Source organism: Halichoeres trimaculatus, unplaced genomic scaffold (assembly GCF_033239565.1).
Source record: "Halichoeres trimaculatus isolate MK-OKI-2021-1 unplaced genomic scaffold, fHalTri1.1 fHalTri1_scaffold_3, whole genome shotgun sequence".
Classification (NCBI taxonomy): Eukaryota; Metazoa; Chordata; class Actinopteri; order Labriformes; family Labridae; genus Halichoeres; species Halichoeres trimaculatus.
Genome location: NW_027437181.1, coordinates 17,420,638 through 17,446,037, shown reverse-complemented (window position 1 = coordinate 17,446,037; position 25,400 = coordinate 17,420,638). Strand labels below are relative to the sequence as shown.

The 25,400-nt window shown below is 39.9% G+C and overlaps 1 protein-coding gene across 2 annotated transcripts in view; it reads right to left on the bottom strand.

Moving 5' to 3' along the window:
- The window catches only part of dagla (diacylglycerol lipase, alpha), a 31,878-nt gene extending 7,155 nt beyond the window's left edge, over window positions 1–24,723 (bottom strand). Inside the window, exons 1-18 of one of the 2 annotated variants that reach the window (XM_074665940.1) lie at window positions 23,941–24,723; window positions 10,855–10,956; window positions 10,559–10,770; window positions 10,302–10,403; window positions 10,066–10,204; window positions 9,839–9,926; window positions 8,947–9,081; window positions 8,772–8,849; window positions 8,375–8,499; window positions 7,882–8,032; window positions 6,661–6,744; window positions 6,004–6,081; window positions 5,683–5,763; window positions 5,297–5,439; window positions 3,551–3,619; window positions 3,390–3,462; window positions 2,716–2,924; window positions 1,234–1,360 (exon numbers count right to left, since the gene is read on the bottom strand). In XM_074665940.1, coding sequence (XP_074522041.1) covers window positions 1,234–1,360; window positions 2,716–2,924; window positions 3,390–3,462; window positions 3,551–3,619; window positions 5,297–5,439; window positions 5,683–5,763; window positions 6,004–6,081; window positions 6,661–6,744; window positions 7,882–8,032; window positions 8,375–8,499; window positions 8,772–8,849; window positions 8,947–9,081; window positions 9,839–9,926; window positions 10,066–10,204; window positions 10,302–10,403; window positions 10,559–10,770; window positions 10,855–10,949 — 1,989 coding nt within the window. In that variant the 5' untranslated portion in view covers window positions 10,950–10,956; window positions 23,941–24,723. The remainder of the gene's footprint in view (window positions 1–1,233; window positions 1,361–2,715; window positions 2,925–3,389; window positions 3,463–3,550; window positions 3,620–5,296; window positions 5,440–5,682; window positions 5,764–6,003; window positions 6,082–6,660; window positions 6,745–7,881; window positions 8,033–8,374; window positions 8,500–8,771; window positions 8,850–8,946; window positions 9,082–9,838; window positions 9,927–10,065; window positions 10,205–10,301; window positions 10,404–10,558; window positions 10,771–10,854; window positions 10,957–23,940) is intronic. The other variant, XM_074665941.1, reaches the window with a different exon arrangement.
- Between the last annotated feature and the right edge of the window lie 677 nt (window positions 24,724–25,400).

Genomic DNA, 25,400 nt, shown 5'->3' with positions numbered 1-25,400 from the left:
GAAGGACTGTTAGAAAGTGGAGGGACAGACATTAAGACCTGCTCAGCAACAGGAGGGGAGAGTGATAGAGGAGGAGGAGGGGGAAGAAGAAAAGGCTCAGGTTCTGAAAGAAAAGAAGAAGCAATGACTTTCAGAGGGGCATGGGCAGGCTTTGTCTGTGTGGGAGGGTTGGGGCATGGAGGATCTTTGTTGGTGGGGGAGGAGGGATCAGAAGGAAGGGGGTTACAGTTTAGTTCAGTTTGTGAGGTTATCACAGAGATACGGCAGGTAGGATGATTGCCTTCCGGTTCCTCTGGTTCCACATTTTCCTGCTCAGACATGGGACAAAATGGTTCCAGCACCTGCAGAAACATTAGAGGTATCATACAACAGAAAAAGCACAGCATACATACACACACACACACACACACACACACACACACACACACACACACACACACACACACACACACACACACACACACACACACACACACACACACACACACACACACACACACACACACACACACACACACACACACGCACACATATAAACATGTATTTTTTTCAACAGCCATCCACATACAATCCACATGGCACAAGGCTGAGACACAAAAAAGACAAAGTGAAACTTCAAAAACAGCAAGGATGAAACTCAGAGAAACTGACTTACAGACAGTGAAGTCCCTACACAGGATCCAACACATGCAGACAAACTCAAAAACACCCAGAAGACGTGTTCAGTGTGGGTAAATTATACATTCATAAAACCAGAGGACCCCATGAAACCAACCAGGAGTGAGCAGTTCCCATGCTTTATAACTGGAGCAATGTGAGGAAAATAAAAGGTGTGATAAGTTGTTTGTTAATGATGACTCACATGCATAAATTGACAGTCCTCAGAATATTCAGTAAACAGCTTCAATCTTCAAAATCTCCCCAAATTAATTTAAACATGATGCGTAAGAGGCATACCACTAAGAAGAGGGTTTGATAAACCCAATGAATTCACTTCATAAATATTTAAAATCTTTTTAGATTAAAAAAGAAATGAGCTTGTATATCAATTACTGTTCCTTGTTTTATCTCAGTGGTATCCCCCTTTGACAGACAATTGTTAAAAGTATTTGCTATTGCATAACTTTTAGAGTTCAGAAAATCCACACATAAACATCATTCCACCATTTCAGTGTTAAAAACCAAGGGCAGGATGTAAAAGCCAATTCACCACTGTTACTTAATGAAACAGACCTTGTTCAGGCCCTCCATCACCATGTGGGGCATGTGCTCATTCAGCATGGCCGGTGATATGATGACCTCATCGAAGGCCTTGTTGTCCCCCCACAGAGCAGAGTAGGTAGGGTCCTCCTGGCCACAACTGTAAAAAAAAAAATGAGAGACAGTGTGAAAAATAATGAGGTGAATACACACTGATCCAGCAGCTCAGTTACAGGACAAAGTTATTAAGAATATGTAAGAGCAAAGTTATAGCTGTGTGAATTCATAATCTTACAGTGGTGGTCCAAAAGAAAACCATTGCTCCCTAAGGTACTCTCTCCTTCGGTGGTGACATAGAAGCTACAAAACTTTAAAGTTTTCAATGACTTTTTTTTAAAAAAAAATTATAGTTGTAAAAAAAATAACGTATGTCATCTTTCATCACAAGTGCATCCTTAAATACCCTTAGATATGGACAGACAGTGGTCATTGATTACATCCCAGTAGATGCTGGTTTAAAACATTTCATAAAGGTGTCAAGATTTTGATAGAGATTTTACAGTCATAAGCCATAACATTACAACCACCTGCCTGATACTGCGTAAGCCGTCTTCTCATCAAGTCTAACAGCCCTAACCTGATGAGAGTGACTTCACCAGAACTCAGAATATGTTCTGTGGTATCTGGCACTGACATGTAAACAGCAGATCTGTTAAGTTTTGGAAGATGGATTGGACTTTGTATCCACCAAGTCCCATGGATGCTCAAATACTTTGTGATCTGAGGAATTTGGGGACTATTTCAACACCTACACTTTCTTCCATTGCTCTATGGTCTAGTTTTGATGCCTTTTGTAGGCACTTTCAGAGGTTGACACTTTTGGTAGGTAGTGACCCCTGCAGACTGGGTACACCACATTAGAGCTGAAGTGCAGGAGATGCTCTAACCCACATGATAAAAGTCACTCACATATTTTCACATGCCCATTTTTACCCTTTCAGTATCATCTTTAAGGACCTCTTCACTTGCTGCAAAACAATCCCCTCTCACAGACAGGTGTTGATTCTAACAAGACAATTAATCATGACCACTCAACTTATAAGGTCATAATGCTATGGCTGAAAAGTGTTAATTTCAAATTTAGTTATACAGAGAATATAAATCAACTTGTGATAACAGTCAGTGCAGTAAAGAAGCAAATAAACAGAGTGTTGCCTGCCACATGCAAACCCACACTGTCACAAGTATGTGCTGTTTACTTTTTCTCACTGCACTGCCAGTTATTGATTTCACAGGTGTGAACGAATGTAAGGTGTTCTTTGAGGTAACTGTGTCAATACATCAGTTATGCAACCACAAGATCAACTATGAGCTGGATTTTTTTGGTAAATAAGAAATGTACGATTTGTTCAAAGACAAGTCTTAACTGCTAAACAGATGACTGTCACCCCTTTCAGCATAAAAACTACAGCCAAGAACAAAATCTGCAGACAGCTTTTCAATCAATTCTTTCACCATGACTCTGGAGGATGGTTGTGCACCACATGGATAATCTTTCCAGGGGGGTAGAGGGGTGTGGAGGCTGAAAGGGCAATGCTGAGGTCACTAGGGTGGAGCCAGAGGCGACTGCTGGGGGGTGCTGCTGGCTGAGACTGAGGATCCTCGTCCTCAACTGGAAGCTCTGATTTGGGGATGCATTTGGTGCCTCCCGCAATGATCCTCCACTGATGGAGAAAAAAAACAGGTATTATGTAACGTAACATTTGAATCCTGCTTGTCTTTCTGCAGCAGCCAGGGGTTAACTGAGTGAAGCCTTAATTACAGTAGAGATACTGTAACTGCCGTGTTGCTGGAGGCTGCATTGAAGCCTGCAGTTCATTCTAGTCAGTCACTGCAGAGTGTGCAAAATACAGCAGATGAGTGATGCTGCTAGGTTTATGTGATAGATTTAGATTTTCTTCTGATAACATTTTATTAAACCATTTGATAGTTTCACAGCAGGAATAGTCCATGAAGCATTTTACTGAATAACTGCAATGGTGTACAGGAGCTTTTGGCATAGCCAGTTGATTGCACATTGTTAGTGTGTCAAATCTTTCTTTTTGTTGATTGCATGTGACCCAGACAGACTTTCAAGATCTATGAGCTTATCTCTGTCTTTTACTGATGGTGTCAAGACATGAAGTCACCTTTGGCTTGTTACTTTTCTGCAAGACTTCCAGAAGGTGGCGTCGGAAACCCTCCAGTTGTGACAGGCCAAGCCTAAGATAGACCAGCAGAAGATCTGTTTATCCTAAGACTGCAGCAAAATGACTTAAGAAGAGTAAATTGCATAAGGAGAGAAACATACCTTGGGACCAAGTCTTTTCCTAATACTACAGATGAGACAAACTCTTTGGAGTACTCCATGGCATCCTCACTGAGTAAACAAAAGAAAGAAACAGTTTCATTATGTAAACAGGATATGAGCAGAGAGAAAAGGGTGTGAACTTGGAGGGTAATAAGTCCTCCGCACATATTTCCAAATCATCACTCAAACATTTGTTTCCATTCAAAATTCTTTCAAACAACCAGAGGCCATCTGGAAGAAACGGCAATATATGACAGACTGACCCATTATTCCACATCAAATATTTAAGGAATATGATCAACAAAGTGTATCCACAAGAAGTGGGACAAATCTGGAAAAGATAGGCAAAGAATAAGCATCAGGGAATTAAGCAAATAAGACCAAAGGCCATTGAAAAATAGCTCTGAATCTTCAGAAAAAAGTGACCCCTCTTTTTCCCCAAACCATAGGAATGTTAAAAAAAAAAATCAGTATTTCCAAATTTATAGATAAATGTGAACCTGTTATGAAACAGGGCTACAAGAAACACCTCTAGGGTAAACTTTACTGAAGCTTTTGTGGAGAGGATTTTGCAGAGAGGATTACCTTCAGTAAAAGGAAAACCCCACATTAAGAGGTTTTAATGAGGGTTTTCCTTTAATTTGGCATCAAGCTTCATAAGTAGTCATGTGCTGAAGGTTAGCTTCAGAGAACATTTAATCTTTGCATAGATACAACCATTTCTAAGATTTTCCTGCAGGCATAAAGATCATGCTTTAGCATACATTCCCCTTGTTTTGGTGTGTGGTGATGATGGCAGAGAGGGCTGTTAAATATGTCAAACCAAAACCTCACAAATGTGTTCAATGGTTTAGAGTTCTGTGACTGTGTAAGCCATAGCATGAGATTTACATTCAGGAGCTATTAAGTGAGCGCCCTGTTTGAGAATATAATTAACATATCTAAAGGTGGAATGTATTCTGCTCCTTTATAAATGTTTGAATTTAGTAATCCATCTCAGGCCTCTGACAGAAGTCTTACAAACGGCCTCTTCTTGTCTGCAATGAAACACAAAGTGTGCTCAGCAGCTGTTTGTAACTTCCCTCCTCTCCAGCATGATTTGCATAGAAAAACAGCTGTCACTCCAGTTAGCTGCACTCAAGTGTAGACAGTCAACAAGCTAACAAACCTTAAAACCCTGGACCACAATGAAACTGTATTGTTGATGTAAAAAGCACATAAAATGTAAGCATGGGCTCGGATACAGTTACGTTTTGGCCCAAGGGAATTGGTTGTTCAGTTTGAGGTTGTTCTCATTGTAGTTGTTCTCATCAATCCATATGTTTTGGCCCTGCTCCAACTTTGGAGCAAAAATAACAACAGCATAACAAAAATAGTGGAAATTACTAGCTTATCAGATTCTCAAATTTATGTTTTCTTTACAAGGCCCATTAAAAGGGAAATTTTCTTTTTAACGAAATGAATGGACACACGGGTAGTACCCCCAGTTTGACAACAGGGTCTCTTGCTAAAGGTCATATTTCCTCTCTCGGTCCTCATATCCTACCTGCCTCTTCATACCGTCAAATCATATCGCAGTCATATCTACACCATCATGTTTAATCTCCAAAGCAAACACTGTCAGGACTATTTCTGACACCCTGACTGTCTCCAGCTCTCCTGAGAGGAAACAAATAACTTCCTGCACAAAGTGCACAAACAGAATGACTTATACTCTCTTGGATGCCATATCAATGAGTGACTCACCTAAGAAGGCCACCAGGTGGGGAGTAAGAGTAGCAGTGAAGGGTGGGGTACTGAGGCCTCAGCAGGAAAGAGAGGATAGCAGCGGTGCCTGCACCGAGGGAGTGCCCGACTATCACCAGCCCGTAGTGCATGGTGCCCTTACTCTGTGAGAAACAGCCACAGTTATTACACTTAAAACACAAACACTTTTGTCACCACAGTGAATTTTATAAACTGCCTCCACACTACTGGTAGACATTATTGAGTAGGACTTAGGGGATTTTGAAATGATGCAGGCCTAGTTTAGCCTTGAATAAGTGCAACAGCTTTGATGGTTACAAATTAATGTTACATATAATAAACAATGTGTATTATTGAGTTTGCCATTCTTGAAGCAAGTTTTGTACCAAATCTCTTCCGAAAGCTTGTGACAAGATCATTTCCTGCTCCAGCTTCTTCTTAATGTATTCTGCTGAGTAAACCATTCCCTGAGAGTGGAGAAAAAAGGAGAAGTCAGCTGAGGCAAAGGGGGCGAGACAGAAAGAAATATAGACAGGAAGTCTCTGTGATTAATCTCATATTAAAATAACCACAGCAATTATTCTACAATTCAGTGGAGTGACCTTTGGAGTCTGGGATTATGTGACTTGTTGGAACTGAGCTGAAGACTGAGCAGTGGATTGCAGTGTGTACTGCAGGCAAGTCATTAAAAAGCAGTGATACCCGACCTTATGCCCGAGCCAGGTCCCGTGCTGCTCCTCGACAGGCAGACGCTCAGAATCCCCTGTCAGATCTGTCAAGGCATCCTGGTACAAGACGCATTAGACACATAAGAGTTACATTTCTGACAAGTGATAATAGCTTTTTTGGCACTAGCAAAGGGCAAATACATTATAAAATGCCGATTAGTAGTGTCCTCTGACATATTGTTATTATACTGCAGAAGCATTTCAAATCCTAAACGTGTAGAGTAAGTGCAGGCTTACACTCTTTTGATTGCCCTGCTATGGTGTGCATATAACTACCCACTGTTTCTCTTGACTATAATGCAAAACTTTTATATTTACTGCAATATGTATGTTTAATGTGTGGCATTTGTTGAGTAAATTGTTAAATTCAAAGGACGACCAAGAGCCTTAAATACTATGCTCATACAAATCTGTCCATTAAAATTTGATCTTTGGGTTACCTTAACTATCATCACCAAGTTACCAGCAAGATATCTGGACTTTGAGTGCCACACAGCACCAAACATGAGAGTTGGTCATTATGTTTCTGATGTGTTTGACAACACAATAATAATATAATAACAATAACTACATCAGCCCTCCAGAAAAAGTACTGGTAAAGAAAGTGCTATTGTAATACAAGTAAGTTAAAATTACCTTTGGAGACAGGGTTCCTCTGATACTGATGACAACCTTCTTTTTGGCATGATCCACTGCCACAAAAAATGGAGTCTCGTAAACCTGTGTGGATGATGCAAATTGAGCAGTGAAGGTAGTGGCAAAGTGAGAGAAACAGAGAGGGGAGGAAAGCGAGAAGGTGACAAATACTTGTGCACCACAGTTCCACAGTACTTCCTCGGTCGTTGTCGACAAAAACATTTTCCACTTGGCATAACAGTCTTACCAGTCATTTCAGAAAGAAATTTATTACAGATGGAAACTCAGCGTTCACCTCAATAAGAAGCTCCTTTAAACAAATCATCAACATCATGGGGCTCAAGTCATTAATGATAAAACTTTATATTGGAATCTATTTTTAACTGAATGGGAAGGCAAAGTACTTTACCATGCTTTTTGGCAAGACTGTGACTCCTTCAAATGATTGAGAGGGAATAACAGTGCTCATCTACACTGGAACATGATGGCAGCTTTAGAAACTATTTTTTGACTTAAGAAACTACTGTTAGCACTAAAGATCTAACGCTAAATCCTTGAAAACTGCCATAAATTCTGAATACCAAGAAAACTGCAAAAGAAAAACAGATCACACACATCATGTCAGTCCAATCAGAGGAAAAGAGCCCTGGCACACTTCAACTCTGCATGTTGACATTAAGTAAAAAAAATAGTTTCCATTAACATCATATTGGTTAATAAAAGCATTAGTTAAGATACTGCACCTAAAGACACTGCAACCAAAAACAGCTTTGGTGAAGTCACACACCTTCTGCAGGATGTGGACAGAGTACCTTGGCTTTCCATTTCTCAGCAACTAAACTGTTGAGTAAATTGTTATCAAAGCTGATAAAAATAATTGCCAAAACTACAATCTAGGACTACAGAATAACCACATTGGCTCTTAGTTGATTTGCAGCACTGCACCAAAGCTCTGTGTTAAGTATTGTTTTTTTTTTTGAGAAAACTGCAGTTCAATGTACACGCAAAACACATCAAGAAAGGCTCTGGGGTTTTGCATCAAGATTTCTCTCTGTAAATTTTGCAAATAACACACTGGCATTCAGATGCAAGGACGGACATAAAACATTTCCCTGATGCAGTTCCTCTTGTTCACCTCCTCACAACCCATTCTTTGTTATGAGCAGGAAGTTAAGCTCAAACATCTCTGACTGCTCATTAACTGGTTGTCTTATTACTCACAGCATCGTGGCAGGATGTGTAGACAATGTGAACCTGCTTGAGGTCCCTGTCCAGGAAGTGTCTGCGAATGGCCAGAACATTACAGCCGCAGCAGTTGTCCTCCTCCACTGTCACAGACTGAGACAACCGAGAGCCAGACACTGACGTACAGCTGGAGTGGGCAAGGTAGACCAAAAGAAAGGAGACAAACACACAGACAAAAATAGAGTCATGGGTGATTTCTTTGTAAAACAGTGGGTGGAAAAACAAAGCAAATAGGTAAATTTGAAGAGAAATGATCTGGTATCCTCATGGAGGCAAATGTAGATACAAGTATGTGATTAATTTGTCAGTGTTTTTGTCTGGGAGTGAGTGTAACTAGAGTGGTATTGTCTTCGTGGATAACCACTTAGCAAGTGTTGACGCATGTGAAACATGATCTAAAATAGAGAGGCTCAAGAGACACAGAAGCCAAATAGATCAAAACTGTGCGGGTATGTGTTTGCGGGCTTACGGGCAAGAACTGACGAGACGGCACAGCCCGCAGGCAGGCTTCCTCATTAGGTACATGGGCCAACCATATGCAGCCAGGGCAAAGAGCATGTAATAACACACTTCCTTGTACATGCCCATCTCAGTCTGGGACAAGGAGAGGTACACAGATGGATAACAGCACAAAGGTCAGAACAGAGGAATCATAATTTGGACAGTCACAAATCCTGATATGATCAAATCTGCATGATTGTTTTTAATTACACAAAAAGGTGCATGTTCACATTTACAGATCAGAAATGTAAAAGGCATTAATATTGAAAACTAAAACGTTGATTGAGTTTTCTGAGGCAGTTGCTCTGGGATGTGTTCAAATTTATTTTGAGTTTTGGTAATTCTGCATGCAAATAAAAACTCACCGAGTTCTTAAGGTCCAGGTACCTAGTGTTACGAGTGACAGGCATTCCAGATAAAAAGGCAATAATGTCATTGTTGGCCTGAAAAAAAGGAGAAGTTACAGAAAAGTGATGTGAATGAAAGACCAGGCCTGCAAATTCACAGATAGACACATTTTCCCACAGAGTGAAGTGATACCTGGTCCAGGATGGAAGATCTCTTAGACCTTTGTCTCTGGCGGAGGAGCACCAGGCCAGCAATGATATCACTAGGCACTATGTCCAGGTCTCTGAAGAACTCTGCAAAAAGACTGGCCACTTCTGAATATGCATCCTGGAGAGGAGAGCAACAGATTTTCAGGTCATGTTAGCAAAGACCAAAAACAAAGAGGGGATTGAGTTTGCAACAAAATAAACAAAATCACCACCTCAATTATTGTGATTGACTCTGCATGCTGTGCTCTATTCAGGTGAATGACAGATAATAGCAAATTCAAAAGCGTTTTTTTCATTACAGTTTTGATCAAATTGAATTACAAGGATCTTACTTGCTTGCAGTTTTTTCTAACTAAAACTTAAGCTGTTGATTTTTTTTTTTACAAACACTTCTTAAAACAACATTGTACATTCTTAGGTTCATAATGCAAGGCAGTCGGGTATGACTGCCTGCATATTTAAAATATTTTAAAGTTCAGTTCGTCACCTGCCAGCAAGTCTGTTCACAGGATTTATACCTGCCTAACACATCTCTCTTTTTAACACTACTTTTCTTCATTCAGACATTTCAAGACATTTTACCAGATCCAAAGTGATGAGGTAATGTATTTATAAATGGTTTCATTTTCACTCTGGGTTATACTACTAAACATGAGCTAAAAATCAAAACACTGCAGTGAATCTTTTTACTTCCATGCTTTTCATCAGCTAGTTAACAATGTAAATGAGAGGTTGAGCAATAAGTTCCTTTGTGACATGTTTTTTCTCTTCATGACTGTTTGGATGTAATGTCTAACATATTTCTGGCTACATTCCTTTCAGTTGTATTTCGAATACAGAGAGGAAATAAGTGAGTGTGTGCTGCTGTGGCTCACTGATTGTGTATCCTGGGCTCTTGTGCAGCACATGAAGAACTTTAGCCTCCTACTCCAGCTGCTGGCTTGGCCTTCCTCTAGCCTGTGTCTAATGACAAGGAAGAATTGTTAGAACTGAATTTGTGTGAAAGCAGGTCAGATGTGTATGAGTCAAAGTTGAGTTTTGTCTCAGGGTGAAATGACAGGGAAGACTCACAAGAGCAGAAGATCTAAAAGTTGGTCAATACCTGAGTGTGTATGTAGTAAGGTTGCGCTGACGTCGACGGGTTGCTTTCAGTTTGACGAAAGTTCGACCAGTAGGATCAAAGGTGCACATGAGCGTGATGCAGACGCTGAATATCACAAGCCAGTTGCACGCAACAATCCCTGCAGAGGGTGATAAACATCATTCATATTTAAGTATAAATAAACCCTTTTCACCCAGTAGTCCAGTCTTATTTTCCTTTTATTTGCTTTGACTCACCCAAAGCCAGGTTTTTGGCAGTGACATCAGAGCAAGGCTGATAATACTGGACAAGCCAGGCGATACCAACCACTGCATAGACGAGCTCCACCAACAGAATGGCTGAAGAGAAAAGGAGGAAGCGATAGAGAGGAGAGCAATGCTCATTATTCATCTACAGTGTTTGAATCTCAACCTGAAGTCTTTCTACCACCTTCTGCAGTTCTCTGCATTTGGAGGTAACCCTTGTTTAATACAAGTGTGTCTGCGTGTCTTACCGAGCCGTATATAGAGGACATACTGCACAGCTTCCCTGGGCTGTGTGTACAGAATGCTGCCTCTCATGCTCAGCCACATGATGGCGCTCTCACAGATAAGGCAGCTGACCAGGATGCCCAGGTACCCTCGGCCATGGTCTACCAGTGTCACAGAACAAGATTGGTCTGAACCATACGGGAGGCCGAAGAGAACCACGGACAGGACCACCAACCTGAGCAAAGAAATAATTTAAAAAAAAAGGTTAATGTGTGTAAAAACATACAAAACTAATGTAGTGAAAGAAAACCTTGCTCACCATATGCAGTGTAATAAAAAGAGGAAGAGGGCAGGCAGCACCAGGTCATCACTGCCAACTGACCAGCGCCGCCGGAACATCACCATTCCAGGCATCACTGCCCTGTGGGAAGAAAGAGGCAGACAACTTAAGAGATGTCTTTCTGAGACAGTTTTCTTTCATTCTTCCTCGATGTCCCACTGGTTATTTCTTAGAAGGTTCAAACTAATATCACAACATTGCACACATCATGTTTATTCACACATCATGTTTATTCACATGATGTCAAGCTTTGAAAAAGGGGAAACACTGAACATTTGTTGACCTGAATGTCTCAATACGTCACATCTTCCACAAAACTGTGCATCATTAGCACAGACAGGGCACGGATTTACTTCCTGTTTCTAAAACTCACTATATATAAACTGAGAGGGCTGCAGGGACTGTGACAGAAATAGATTTTGCACAGAGGAGAGTGAAACTAAATGGAAAGTGGTTAAGATGAGCGTAAAGCGGGTGAATGGGTGCAGAGAAAATGCACCACTTAATAAACAAAAGAGGGAGGACCAGCTTTGATATAGGACGGCACCATGCTGGTAACCACCATGTGAAAGAGCTGCTTTCACTTTGCTCCGTTCGTTCTCTGTGTAAAATGCATTGTGTGTTAACTCAAGTTGCCTCTGGGTTGAACTGAACTGTAAAAGGTCTGGTATGAAGGAAATAGTATGAAGAGAAGGAGCCACAGAGAGGCTGATGCAGGCCTTACAATCCTCATTCAGGCTGATGCAGCCTTTATCTGCTGCCACTCCTGCATATTTACTCAAACTTAAGAACAGCTTTCTCCAAAAAACTACCATCCATCAACACCAATGTGGTTAACTATATATGCACAAAAGCTATTGGGCTTTTGAAGTCGAGATGAGCTTAGCAACAAGATAGAGCAACATGACTTCATTTCAAGAGTTCTTGCTGGTCACTCTCCAGCACTCCTCTGCTTTTTAGTTTGTTTCAGAACATTTTTTCACATTTGTATTACTTTTTGAGAACCTGGCAGCACCCTCCTTGTTTCACCCTGAAATATCACAGTCATCACATTAACTAAAGTCTCACTTTGTATCCTGCCTCCACAAAATAGCACAAGGGATGGTTACATCATTTCTAAGACAACGTTAAATGGGTTAATTCAGCAGCAAAGATGCACAGATCTGCAATTCTACATTGTGTATGACTACAAGGGCTATTTCTGAGGTTGTAAATAAACAAAAGTAGGTGTTAAAAAACTAAGGGTTCTCATATAAATGCAGTGTTCCTCATTCAGTATCTTATACATTTAAGGTTGTGCACATTTGATTTTTGAGTGTTTTGACGAGTTCTGCCCTTGTTTAAAGTCTTGCAGCAGTTAAATGCTGAAATTTACCAGAATTTAATTTTAGTAAGCATGTTTTTTTCCCTTTGAGCATGCCAGGTAGTGCCAAGAGGACATGCATGCCATTCCAATCCCAGTCACAGCATGGCCAGTGACACTTTCAGAAAGGGAAGTGCATGCTTTCGAAAGTAATTGTGGGAGTTGCCAACAAAATCATAGCGTAACAACTGCTGGAAGAAAAGATGTCTGTCTGCAGAGGAATTTATTACAGCACTAGTTTCCTATGAGGAGCATCTTTTTTTTTTTTTACTGTAAATACTAAAGAAATGTTACAACATGTATTTGATTGTGTGAAATGGCTCTACACCACTGATTATAACCTGGTTAGCCAGTTAAGATAGCATTTAGCGTTACATAAAAGCCCATCCTTTTACTATTAATAGCTTCACATATTGTTATGACTTTGAGGCTGATGGATTACTTAACCTAAGACTGGCAATAAGACTCAATCCAACCACACTCCTTGTCAGACATGAGAGCAGCTGCTGTTCAAAGACACAGATCCTGGTTCATACTTCAACAAGAATGAACCCAATTACCTGTAGTGGAATAAATCTGGCAACACAGAAAAACATTCATTGAGGCGTTTGTGCTTCCACCTACATGGCTCTCAGTGGGGATGTGTAGAGTATTACAGAGAAACACTGGTATTTCCTTAGTGCAGATCAGGTAGAGCAGTACCTTTCTAACTAACTCCTCTGTTTTCTATCACACATAAAAACATTGGAGACCTTGTCGTCAGAATTGGTAAGCAGTTCTCTCCTTTATTTCTCATGTTTCCCAGTTCTACTTATCTAGAGCTGGAAATGTGCGATGGACTTCATACATGTACATCAATTACTGGCCTGGTTGGTATTGTGACAAAATAAGGAGTACAGTGCTGAGCTAAAGGTGAATCATGTATAATAGAGTGAAAGGACAGGGCCATAATTAACTTCTCTGTTCTATTAAGAGGACGAAATGACTGGTTGAACTCGTTCTGCTTTGTCAGTGATCTTAAATTGAGCAGACACCCATCATTCACTGGCTGTAAAACCTGGCTCGAAAAACATTTAGCTGAAGAAAGGTCTGCTATTAGTGTAACATTCTCTATTTCTCAATGTGAGAATAAGACATTTGTGTTCTGGCAACATCGGGACCAACTGGTGTTGATGAGCACAGAAGAGCACAGAACTGAGTTGAATAGATCTGCTAATCGGATTAGCCCTTTGTCACAATATCTGATCTCACATTTTGAGTCTGTATCAAAACATACAGGTGACACCATGATCGGATCTGGTCATCTCTACCTATGCTAGCACTTATTCAAGTAATATGTTTGAAATATATTTTAGGTTCCACTAGGGCTGAAGAATTTTGGAAGATAATTTAATTGCGATTTTTTTGGACCAATACTGTGATTGCGATTTAGCATGCCATTTTCTGGGGGGTGTTTATCCTCTACATTATTTACTGAACACAAGCAAGACACCGTTCTATAGTATAAACAACACAACAAAGAATGCTGTCAACCTACGTGTTATGATGAAATGAGATGAATTGAAGCATGAATTGATAAGAATGACACATCTTGATTTAAGTACTACAATCACAGTCAAGCCTTGTAGACGTGTAATAAAATTATCATTAATTTCATTAAATAAAATCAGAAAAGGAGAAAAAAAGCACTGCAGAACGACAGGCCTGGTATGAACAATGAAACATATATATATTTTTTTAATTGCAGCCTTTGGGATTTGAAAATTGCATTGTCTTACATTGCGATGTCCGTTTAAATTCCATTAATTGTTCAGCACTAGTTAAAACTAAGCCATCTCAACCAACATCCTGTGGTGATGTGTCTCAATAATAGCTATCAAAGTCTGAATTTATAATGACAATAACAGCCGTTGTTCAAAGTTAATAAGAAACTCTCACTCACTCACTCAGCTGGCTCACAATATACCTGTTGGTTAGACGTCTGTGTACAATGACTTTGCTTTCAAACCATTTTGATGCAGATGATTGTGCTTGATGTTGGTAATTTGAATTTGGAAGGGCACAGATTACAAACAGGTTCAATGTGAAACAAAGAACGGCAAACTTAAAAAAAGGAACCTATATGCACTCTTTATTTTTTTCTTCATTTGACAAATTATGTCAAAACTGTCAAGTACAAACAAAACTAATTTCTGTGATATTGTGCTGGCTCTATTCAAATTTGTGAACCATGGTCCAGCTGTGATCTGATCACCTGTTAATACCACAAAACCCTCCGTGCCTCACAAATGTGTCATGTTCAGACAGTGAAAGCAAGACATCTCTGTGAAACTTCTCAATTTCTTTGAATATTTCACAGTGCAAGTAAAAAAGTACACTGAGAAACTGCGATTTCACAGAGTGGGCACAAGTATTAAAGGACAATTTGTGCCCAGAAAAGGCTAATTCTTCAATATTTTAGTGACACAAAAATTGTTTTCACAGCAACTTAGCCTGAGCTGTGTTGGCAGGTGATTACGACTGGCCAACTGTTTTAAAAGCAGAGAGGTTAAACCATGAGCAGTGGAGTGACAGTATGATGCTTTTCCTTCCAATCAAAGTGACACAGCAGGTGGTTGCTCTGATTGGCAGACCTTCAACCAAAGATGACAACCAGAAATCAGGAGAGTTTGGCTGAAAGATAAACCTATTTACTCTTTGGCCTCCATGGCAAACAGCAACCCAGGATATAGCACAGAGACCTGCTGGGACTATTCATAAACATCAAGCACTTAAGGGAAGATTTAAAATGTAAAAAATGTTCACTGGATATGGCACAATCCAGAATAAAGACCTTAGTTTTCAACCTTGTGTGTCCTAAACTTTGAGGCAGATAAACAAGGCCAAGTGAAGAGCTTCAAGGGACTAATTACGACATAGAACTTTTTCTAAAACTTTCTTGGCTGGAGTAGCATTAAAGAGGATAGAAGAAGAAAAAATGAGAGGGGGAGAAAGAAGTGAACATCTGAATGCCCCTGAAATCTCATTGAGTCAAACAATTAGGCCAAGGAAATCAAGCAGATCACAAATGTACACTAGACCTCCAAGGACCATAACAGCACTATGCTGCAGGCCTGTTTTTACATTAAGTCCCAACAGAGCCATCAACAGAGGAAAGTATTGTGACAGTTATAAGTGAAATGACAGCTACAGTTACAGTTACAGTTTCTTCAGCCTATGCATCGTTCTGTCTTTTGCTTATTTTGTAAGATTTAATGTTTCCTTATTATACATTTTGTGATACTAAAGTGTTGCTTGTGATTAACTCAAATCTCCAACTGAGTCATAACAGTATGCTGGTTAAATTATTTTCACTATTTCCTCATTGAATTAATGAGTAATTCATTTTCAGCTGTTATTATCCAAGCAAGCAGTTTTTAAATTACTTAAAAATAAATTTCACTGTCATCAGCATCCATATCATACACAATTGTTTTGGGAACTGTGTACTCCAAGTGGTTTGTCTTAAGAAAAAAAAAGAACTGGGAGAACTATTGTTATTTCATCTGTACAGAGATTGCGTTCTTACTATTTAGGCCTCAATCAGGCAACAACGGTAACCACAGACTCTTAGACCAATCAATACACCTGATTGATCACTCCTGAGGATTTGAGGAGATCAATGTGTTAAGAACAGCACAGAAAAAAACATTTAACAGAATGTGTACCATCTGGATCCAGCTGTAAATACAAAATATAAGGGCAGCTTTTATTTATCCTGAAGATCAGATTTAAGGTCACATCAGATTCCAAGTCGTGTTTTTAAGATTGATAAGGTGAATTTGATTTGTTCCATATTTACAGTGTATGAGCCAAATGATGTTAAAATAGGTAATCTATCAGCTTGACCAATGAAAAGCAGTGATAACTGCCTATTACTCCTGTAATCAGTTCAGAGAACAAGTAATCAGCACTGACCACTTTAGATACCAGCAGGGCTAGGTTCATTTCATGGAGCATGGCCCAGTCATCAGTACATGTCTTCAGCCAACAGCCACACTAATAGCAGCTGTTTCCTCAAGGACTCTCCCATCCATCACCAGGAGGAGGTTACCCTGTTAGTGGTGCTGTTTAGCTACTGCTGCAGCCGCTCACACACTCAGGCTGTTTTTATTTTTTATTACCACAGGAAATGTTAACTGATCTCAGCGCTGTTGTATTTCATAGGGCGCAGGCCTTTTTGATACAAAAGAGAAGAAAGGATTTCCAGATATGTGCATACAAAATTTTCCTTTTTCGATAACCCTGATTTTAGTCAATCTTCAGAATTTTTCAGATCAGCTAAAAGACTTTGCATTAAGGAGTCACTGTGTGGCTTCCTAAAAATTCAAGAGGTAAAATAAAAGTGCATGTGGGCCTCTACCGATCTAGATTCTTGCATCAGCTCCACAACTCTCTTGAGGGTTTCAGTATTGTTGGCTAATACAGCAGCTTTGTGTGCTTTTGAATAAAAAGACAAAAATATTTTTGAAAAATGTGTTCATTCCAAAAACCCACGCATTTTATGAATATAAAACAGAAAGTTAAAGAAAAACAGGGTCTAGCGGGAGAGATGGAAATACCCTATTTTGGCAATTATGTAAGTGTACTAAATTTTCTTGTTCCTCTTGAAATACAAATACTGCTCAACCCCAACAAAAACAAATAAACAAAAATGGATTATAAATATACACTTAAGAACAAAAATTTATTTTCAAAAATTATCAATGAATATCACAATGAAAGGGCCTAAATGGACATTATTGGACTAATAGAGATTATGACAACAAAGGGTTCACTGCAAAAACCAAACACAGCAGACATACACACTTTTTGCCACTTTTTGACAGACATGCAGTGGCTGAAAAATCCTTCCCAGCATTCATAGCTTAAGCCAGACCTGCATGTGTTTTGTGTGATGACATCCTTGCAAATCCGATTAACATGACAAGAAGGGAGAGAGAAAAAAAGAGAGAAAAAGAAACTGAAGAGGGTGAAAACGTAACAGGATCATGTCTGTAATTAGCTTGAGGTGGATATAATACAATGTCAAATGTCTTTTCAAGATCTTTGTGGCTGGAGAAGCACTGTAGAGTCATAGATTTGGGTTTCAATGTGAAAGGAATAGCCTTCTTAAATGGTTTTATTAAAACATTTCCTGAACTACAAGTAAATAGATATCACTAATGCTCCAACACAAAGTGGATTTTTCTTTCAATAAGCTGTAAGTGGACATGTGAGCTCTCACCATTGTTAAAAAAAATCAATGTCTCTGAGAAGCTGTGGGTCAGACGCTTCATATCAGTCTCATAATCTTTTCTAACAATGCTGGTCAAACACTGATCCCTTAGTCACTGTTGTGACTGCACGATCACATCTATTGAGCAAGTAGACTTAATTTGAGATATCTATTCAGTCAGGAAAACCAAGATGAACCAGCTGCACCAAAATGCATTGTTACACAGAATATTCAGAGAAATTTGATACTGTATTAGTGAAATTTCAACAGTTTGAACTGTGGACGGTGGATAATAATTATAACAAGATTTTCTTTAACAATTTAATAATTGTTCTCCCAATTTTTTAAAGATATAATGTACACATCACAGATGTGTTAAGATGTTGATACTGAGAAAGATTTGAAAAGGTATGAAATGAAAAAAAATTTTTTTAGCAAAAAAAATAAAATAAATCAGTTTTTGCACTCAGAGCCAGCACACATCTACTGTTTTTATTTTCAGATCATCTAACACACACACAAGTGATTCCAGGCTGAGATGCTGTCCCTGACTCTGCTATCAATGTGCATCCTGGGTACGGCATGACTCATGACTCATGCAAACTCTTGACTCTTGTTCTGATCTAGTGACTCCGTCTGAGTCTAAATGACATGTGTTTTGTGGAAAAGACTGTGACATATTCCTGCATGTGAGCAATGCTTTTGTGCTCCGTGAGGCGTGCTTCTGTGTGCCAGGCCCGAACCCAGCCCCACGTGATACAACAACAATGATGTAACAACAATGACAGGGCTCCCCGTCCGTCATTATGGCTTTGTCTTTGACATGGACTTGAAACAAACAGCGCACAGGCACGAAGCAAAGCATAACCAAACCCAACAATATCCAAGTAAAATAAACAATAATCTTATCATCACTCACATCAAGGCTTCACGTCTTGGCCTCTTCTGTATATCTTACAAACCAATTTTCAAGCATAAACTCCTCTGTTCAAACACTCGCACATAACTCTCAATATATGAATATATCACTCTTTGAGGGAGATAAAGATACCCTGAATCCAAAGTCAGCAGAGGCTGCAAAACTAAAGTCCCATCTGTTAAGCAGACAGCAGGTTGCTCTGGTATGACAAGCAGCAGGTGTTTCAGAGTCCCACTCTTCAATCTCACTCAGTGAGTCTACTGCAGCAACTGCCTCGAGCAAAGTTGCTCATTTTCTATCTTAATACTTAAAAAAAAAACATCACTTAAACTGTGATTCAAATTATACTTTTCTTCTGGTTTCTACAATAAACATCAAGAGTCCCTGATCAACGCACAGAAAACCCCTTCTCCATATACAGGTGACTCAAATTTAACTGAGACAAAGTGTTTGTGAGCCCAGCCCAATTTTCTTAGATGAATATAAAAGAGGCCTTTGAATATACATGACATTTTACCTTTAAAAATGAACACGGCAACTCTACCTATATATCACATCAAAGAGAGACTTTTCTTTACAAGATAACTTCAACAGAGAAAATCAATACATAATCTTCACCCATATAGTCAACCTTATTTTCGGCAGGTACAGTCGAATTCAACAGTGACAAGATTACTATGTTGGTCAAGTTAAAATGTTAATATCCTCTTTGTAATATCCAGGATTTTTTTTTCCAAAAACTGTCTCAAAAAGCCATTTTTCATACTGTGGGACTTTTCTGGAAGCCTTAAAGCTATATTTTTGCTAAACTATGTCACATCATACGTTATGCATGAACTAGCAAAAAAATTGTTCACAAATGCATGGTGGGGTTTCTCTATTTAAGTCAATAAAAATGAGTCACCAGTGAGTTCCGTTTCACTAATAGACGCTTCTCAGGCCTACATAGGGACACTGTTTGATGCCAAAAAGACTTTTAGGGCAAGCATCACTTTGAACAGAACAACTTTTAGTTGAACATCCTTGTTCCAACAGATTCATCAAGCAAGGTGCTGACAACAGCAAACAAAATGTGTTTTGTTTGGCTGGTTAAGTCTGACTGAATCTGTTCACTCTAAGTGAACAGGATGCCCAGTAGTCTAAGAAACAGGAAAGCTGTGCTTGTGTAGCAATGTGTTGTGTGTTTTGCAGTACTTGATTAAACAAAAGGTTAACACTAGTTCCCCTTGTGCTTTGTCAAGTGTTTGAAACTGCTGGATGCCTTTCTGCTACCAAGTGTTGTTATGAGAGTCCAACCAAAATTAGTCACTCTGCTCTGTTGACTGCATTTCTTCTCAAATCATGCATGTCCTACAGCAAGTCTCAAGTGACGCCACATCTTCAGTAATCCTGCTGAATTACAATGCTAATCCAGCATTAAGTAAGAACATTACTGTTCCCTGTTGTTTTCATCTTTAGCATTCAGCCACACAACACTTGTGGCCTCTGTTGGGCAATCAGCAGGGCTGTGATTCTGCACTTTTTCCTGGTTCTCCTGAGACACTTCTTGCACACTGTGATGTCAGAGTGGAAAACAGCAGCTTTCACTCAGGGTGCAGTGGAGGTGAGTAACTACTGTAAGTAAACAGAGGTGTGTCCAGGTAAGCACACTCAAGTTTTCTTCAAGTGCAAGCAATAAAACACCTGACACTAAAGTAAACCATAGCAGGAGGTATGTTTATTCCCAGTTGGACATTGGAATTCTGCTCCTCACTTTGTACTTTAAATTTCTAGGAATGAAAAATAATATATTGTTCAAACTGGCCAAAAAATAGAGTGTTGTTGACAAAGTAGACCTACCACATGCAAATCTGGGAGTCTGTGTGTACACCGTGAAATACAATTTTCATACATGAAATTCATCCATCATTCCTTTCAGACAGGATGAACTTCAATTTGTGATGTTCCTGGGGATACATGTGTTATTCAACTTTTGCACAATTAGGTGAGAAGCTAACAAAAGCCAACAGAAATGCAGTGACTTTTCTGTCCTGCAGGTGCCTTGTTGTTGTGCCAGAATCAGTTATAATGAGCTGAAAATGTCTGCAGAAAATAGTGAGGTTGTGCCAGGGTGGCATGATGGCACAACTGCAGTACAATCCCAAATCTCTCCGTCTCCCTGTCATACATCCATCTGTTCGAGTCTCTCTCTTTTTCAGCCTGGGTCAGTGTTACAGTCGGCTCGGATCATGATTCTCACCAGCGTTTGTCACATTCCTGGCTCTGCTCCTTCTGTCTCTAATGATCCTCTCTCTTCTCGTTCTGTCACACTTCTACAGTATTCTGTCCGTTCTAAAGCATCTCACCCTCTCCTCCCATCTCCACCTCACCACTCTGCCTTTCTCATCTACTGTCTTCCCATCCTCATGCTCTCTTCCTCTTTTCCTACTACCCACACACTCATTCAGTATTCATATTATAGAAGACATTTATGAGCATGAAACTGAGCGTGTGCGTCTGCACCATTTTCGGTGCAGAGGAAACCTACATTTTTCTCCTGTCCCCCCTCCTCTTCTGTATCTAGCTAATCCAGATTCTGGTTTAGGTTTCGTGTTGCTTATCTTTTTTTAGACTGAAAGCCATGTGCCACTCACTCCTACTCTCCCTCTGCCTCTTTCTCCATCTTTTTCTCCCACTGCCACCCACTCAATCCCTTTCACCTCTTCCCACTCCATTTTCTCTTCTTTCACTTGATGTGATAGTATGTGCACCAAAGATTGTATGCATGTGTTTGTGGATGCATGGATGTTATTCGTGTGTGTTGGGGTGGTAACATATGTGCTCTGCCAACCTGTCTATGGCGTGTTGCCATAAAGAATGTACGGAGTGGTTTGGCATGTTTCCCTTCTAATAATGGTAATATGTGCATCACTTCTGCCCATGCAACAAGCTGCTGCAGGCGACCATAGGTTTCAGCAGTGTACGGGATATCATAGCACTTTAAATGCTCCATTGTAAAACACTTGCATCTAGCAGCTTTCCATTAGTTGCTTCTCTGCAGAATCACCTGATTTCAAATCTGCAGCAGATAGATTTTGCAATACATGCAAGTCTGTACAAGAGGGGAACCTTACTGCACACACCGTATCCTGCAGAGCACTTACTGAAACCATCAGTACTGTCATCATGTTAGAATCAAGCAGCAATGTTTTTGGCAATACTATGTATGACTGATACTGTTCACTTGTCCCATGATGATGCCTCTAAAGGGGGGATGATGATGAAGAAGATACAACATGCATCAAAGATTGAGCAATATTTCAACATTCTGTTCCTCTGCCAACAGTTTCAATTTGGTTAGTTTCTCTTTTTAAAGATCATTGTATCTTTTAAGCTGTCCCTGGCCTTTTTTGTCATATCTTACATTGGGAAACTATTGTCTTATACATCAAGTAATTATGAAAATATTTTTCATGACTTTCAAGAGCAAAAATTTTTCACTTTGTTTATCAGAATTTTTTTGTTTTCATCAAAATATAACTTTCTACTTTACAGCTTGATGATTAACTTCTGTAAAAGGTGTCTTGAAACAAGATGTGCTTTAGATTCTAAACTCTAACTAGTTACATCTCTAAGCTGTTGGCTTCATTTATTCTTGCCTATGGAGAGATTTTGGCCAAACTTTATTCATTAGATATCAATTCAACATATGTTCAATCTGGATTTTTTTTACACATAATTAAGAGTTTTAAAGTACAATCCAGACAGGTTCTGAGGACTACACAAGCTAAGTTTAACTTGAGCCCAACAATACTCTTTATTTATACCTATTCTTTCTATCATTTTATCTTCCCACAGGTAAGTTTGAGCCAGTTCAAAAGATGACCTGTAAATGTGAACAACATGCCTGATTTATGTTAGAATCGTGGAGAGATACGCTGGAAAGTCAGAAACAACAAAACTTGTAGTAACGTTATCGACTGTGGTTACCTGCAGGATCAACACAACCCAGTACTGCAAAATGTAAATGCACAGTGTGCTGCTGCATCACCCTGACGAGCTGTAATTTCATTTACAGTAAATATACAAACATCAGCATGCAGCAAATCAAATGATGAAGAATGAAAGCAGATGAGCTGGTTATGGGTTGAAAACAATTCTCTGAAAAACAAAGAGACAGAGTTGAATCTGCTTAGCCTCCCTGGAGGTGCTTGGTTTCCACACAGGGTTGTAGCCTACAGGGATACCAGAAATCCAGGTGTAAACACTAATACAGTCTGACATGGCTGAAGCTTGGATTTGTTTTCTAAGTGTGACTGATTTATTTAATACTTATCATGCACATGTCTATATGCAGTAGGCAATAAATAAGACAAATACAGGCACTAAAATATATGATACTCTCATTCATCTGTGTGCTATCACTGAGTGCCTCTGTGCATCATAAACTTATCTGTCGTTTAGCACATGACGGTAGACTATAGTGGCTCTACACCACAGCATGTACCACAATGTGGAATGACTAAGATTTCCCTCATTCTTCCTCAGTGAACTCATCTCTGGTTCTGTTCATAGTAAAGCCAGGGTTAACATATTTTCAAAGTCCTTCAGAGTGTTCTGAGCAGCTCCACCTTCACCAGCTGACAACCCAGGTCCTGTCATAGGAACCTATTTCCCATCATTGAGTTGACATTGTTGTGAATTATTCTATCCATCTTTGATATATATGAAAAAAATTCCCAATGAGGGCATTTGCTATTGGATTGGAGAAAACATTACGGCTACAGATCGAGAAAAAAAACAGTAGGCTAAGTGGAAGTCGTGAGAAAGGAGGGCCCAAATTATCAGTGGGATATTCTCAGTGTGAATGATAAAAAGGTGTGACATTCCTCTCACTGTCGCTGTGCTGGGTCCCTATATAGGAGAAGATAGATTGAAATTCACAGTTCAATCAAAGCTTGGAGCCCAAAAAGGTTTGGTTTTGAGTCTTGTCACTCAAATCCTTTAAATCTGGAAAATATCTAATGACTGATGATTTCATGACAATATCAGCAGTTACAGCAAAAACTGCTGCTTCACCTTTTCATACCCAGGAAGCAGTTTGCACTTGTAGGAATGCAGCTGTCAAATCACTTTAGAGCTCTTCCAACTTGTGACGAGTACGTCTCATTATTTTGACATTGCAGTGCATCGACTTAAATAATCAGATATATATACAGAGCTGAGGCTATAGTTAGCTGCAACCCTAGCTGGTTGTTTGTGCAACAGCATCTCAATGTGTGATTTCAACAAGTCGATTAACAGCAGCGGCGGCAGTGTAATCTCATTTAATCAGGACAGCTGCTTAAGGTGGCATCCTACAGGCCTAGCTAATGTGGATGTGGCCTAAGAAATGTGTCTCAAGGCAGCACTAAAACATGATCCGAAAAGCCGGGTCACAGTGTCCCTGCCACGACGTGCCGACTGTCCTGAGTGTGCATGAAGCAAAACACAGGTAATCGGTCACATATGCATTGCTAGGTTCCTTGTCCGGATACCGCTGCTCACCTGAATTTTGACGATGCCTTGCCAAGACCCACTGCATTGGTTCCGCTCGCTCTCCCATATCCTTCCGAATGTCGACCTGCCTCAGACTCGCTCTCCCCGGCACCGGCCCAGGGATGAATTCACAAATGTGTTACCGTCAGTTTTATAATAACCTGACAGACGTCATTACAACTGCAGGCTGAATGAAGCTAGAGAAGATATCAAAGAGCTGCAGCCCCTTTGGTTATCTGCCGGCTGTCAGACAAACACGATACATGCCATCAACGAGCGTAATCAATTACACGGTCGTTTTTTTAAACCGCCGGTAAATGACGGCTTGGTTCTTAACGTATCTGCAACACGTCGTCGGCTGTGGCAGTCCAATAAGAGTGGGTCATATCCTCCGTCGGAACTCGATGTGATAATTTCTGTATACAGAAAATAGAAGTGCCTCCGGTTTGACGAGCCCCTCTTTTCACACGCTGTAGTCGGCGGTCTGTGTGTGCCATCAGCCGGACAACTCCCGAATCCCAGCACCGACAGTCACACGGAGGAAGCGTTTCCCGAGGAGCTGACCCATCCCCTCGGCGTTTCTCAAACAAAATACGTAAATAATGTCTGTTCCCTTTCGGCGTCTAGTTGCGTTAATCCCATACAACGTTGTGTTTACGCACACCTGACTCTTTTTTGTAAATGGAAGACCGCAGACACTCTGAAGATCCTGCGGAGGAAGGGCGCCACTGGTGGTTTGTGAATATCAAGGAATCGGCAACAGATTCAAAGAGAGCAGTGTTTTTTTCAGAGGTTGCCACTCCCCTTTGTGAAGTCACCCAGAAATACCCGCGGGGGAGGGAAAATGGGACTGTGTAGTTTGTCCAGTCGTTTTATACTTCTGATGGATCTTTTACGCGTTAACGTCATTTGATTAAAATTAGCCTGGAGCTAGCTACAACGTCAGGTTTTGATGAAGGCCTATTTGATTGCCTTTCTTGTGTCACTGCGCAAGCGCAGACGAGTATTTACCCGAAGGAACTTTCGTTGCCACAGCAACGAAACAGCGAAAGCTCGGCTTGTGGGGCAAATAATCATTAATTTCAAGCTGAATTTTGAGCAATAGTACACTAACCTTTCAGATTTAACAACAAAAAAAATAATAGTGCAGGTCGCTCGATTTTACCTTAGTCGTACAATTTCTAAATGGCTACTTAAGTACTTAATTATGACACATAAATTATTACACATAAATAAGATTATCATGCTTCTCTGCAAGGTATTTGTTATACGCCCCACTTTAAGCATAAAATATAAATATTTATTCAATTGAAAGTTAGTTGTTGGTTGTATGTGTCCATCTAATAGCTGTTTTATAGTAATAGGTTTTAATTTTGTCAAATCCAAGTATAAATGTTGAATTGAATGTCAATGCACAAAGGTTTGGCTTTGATCTCGACGCTAATGATCAGATATGCTTCAGCATCGTA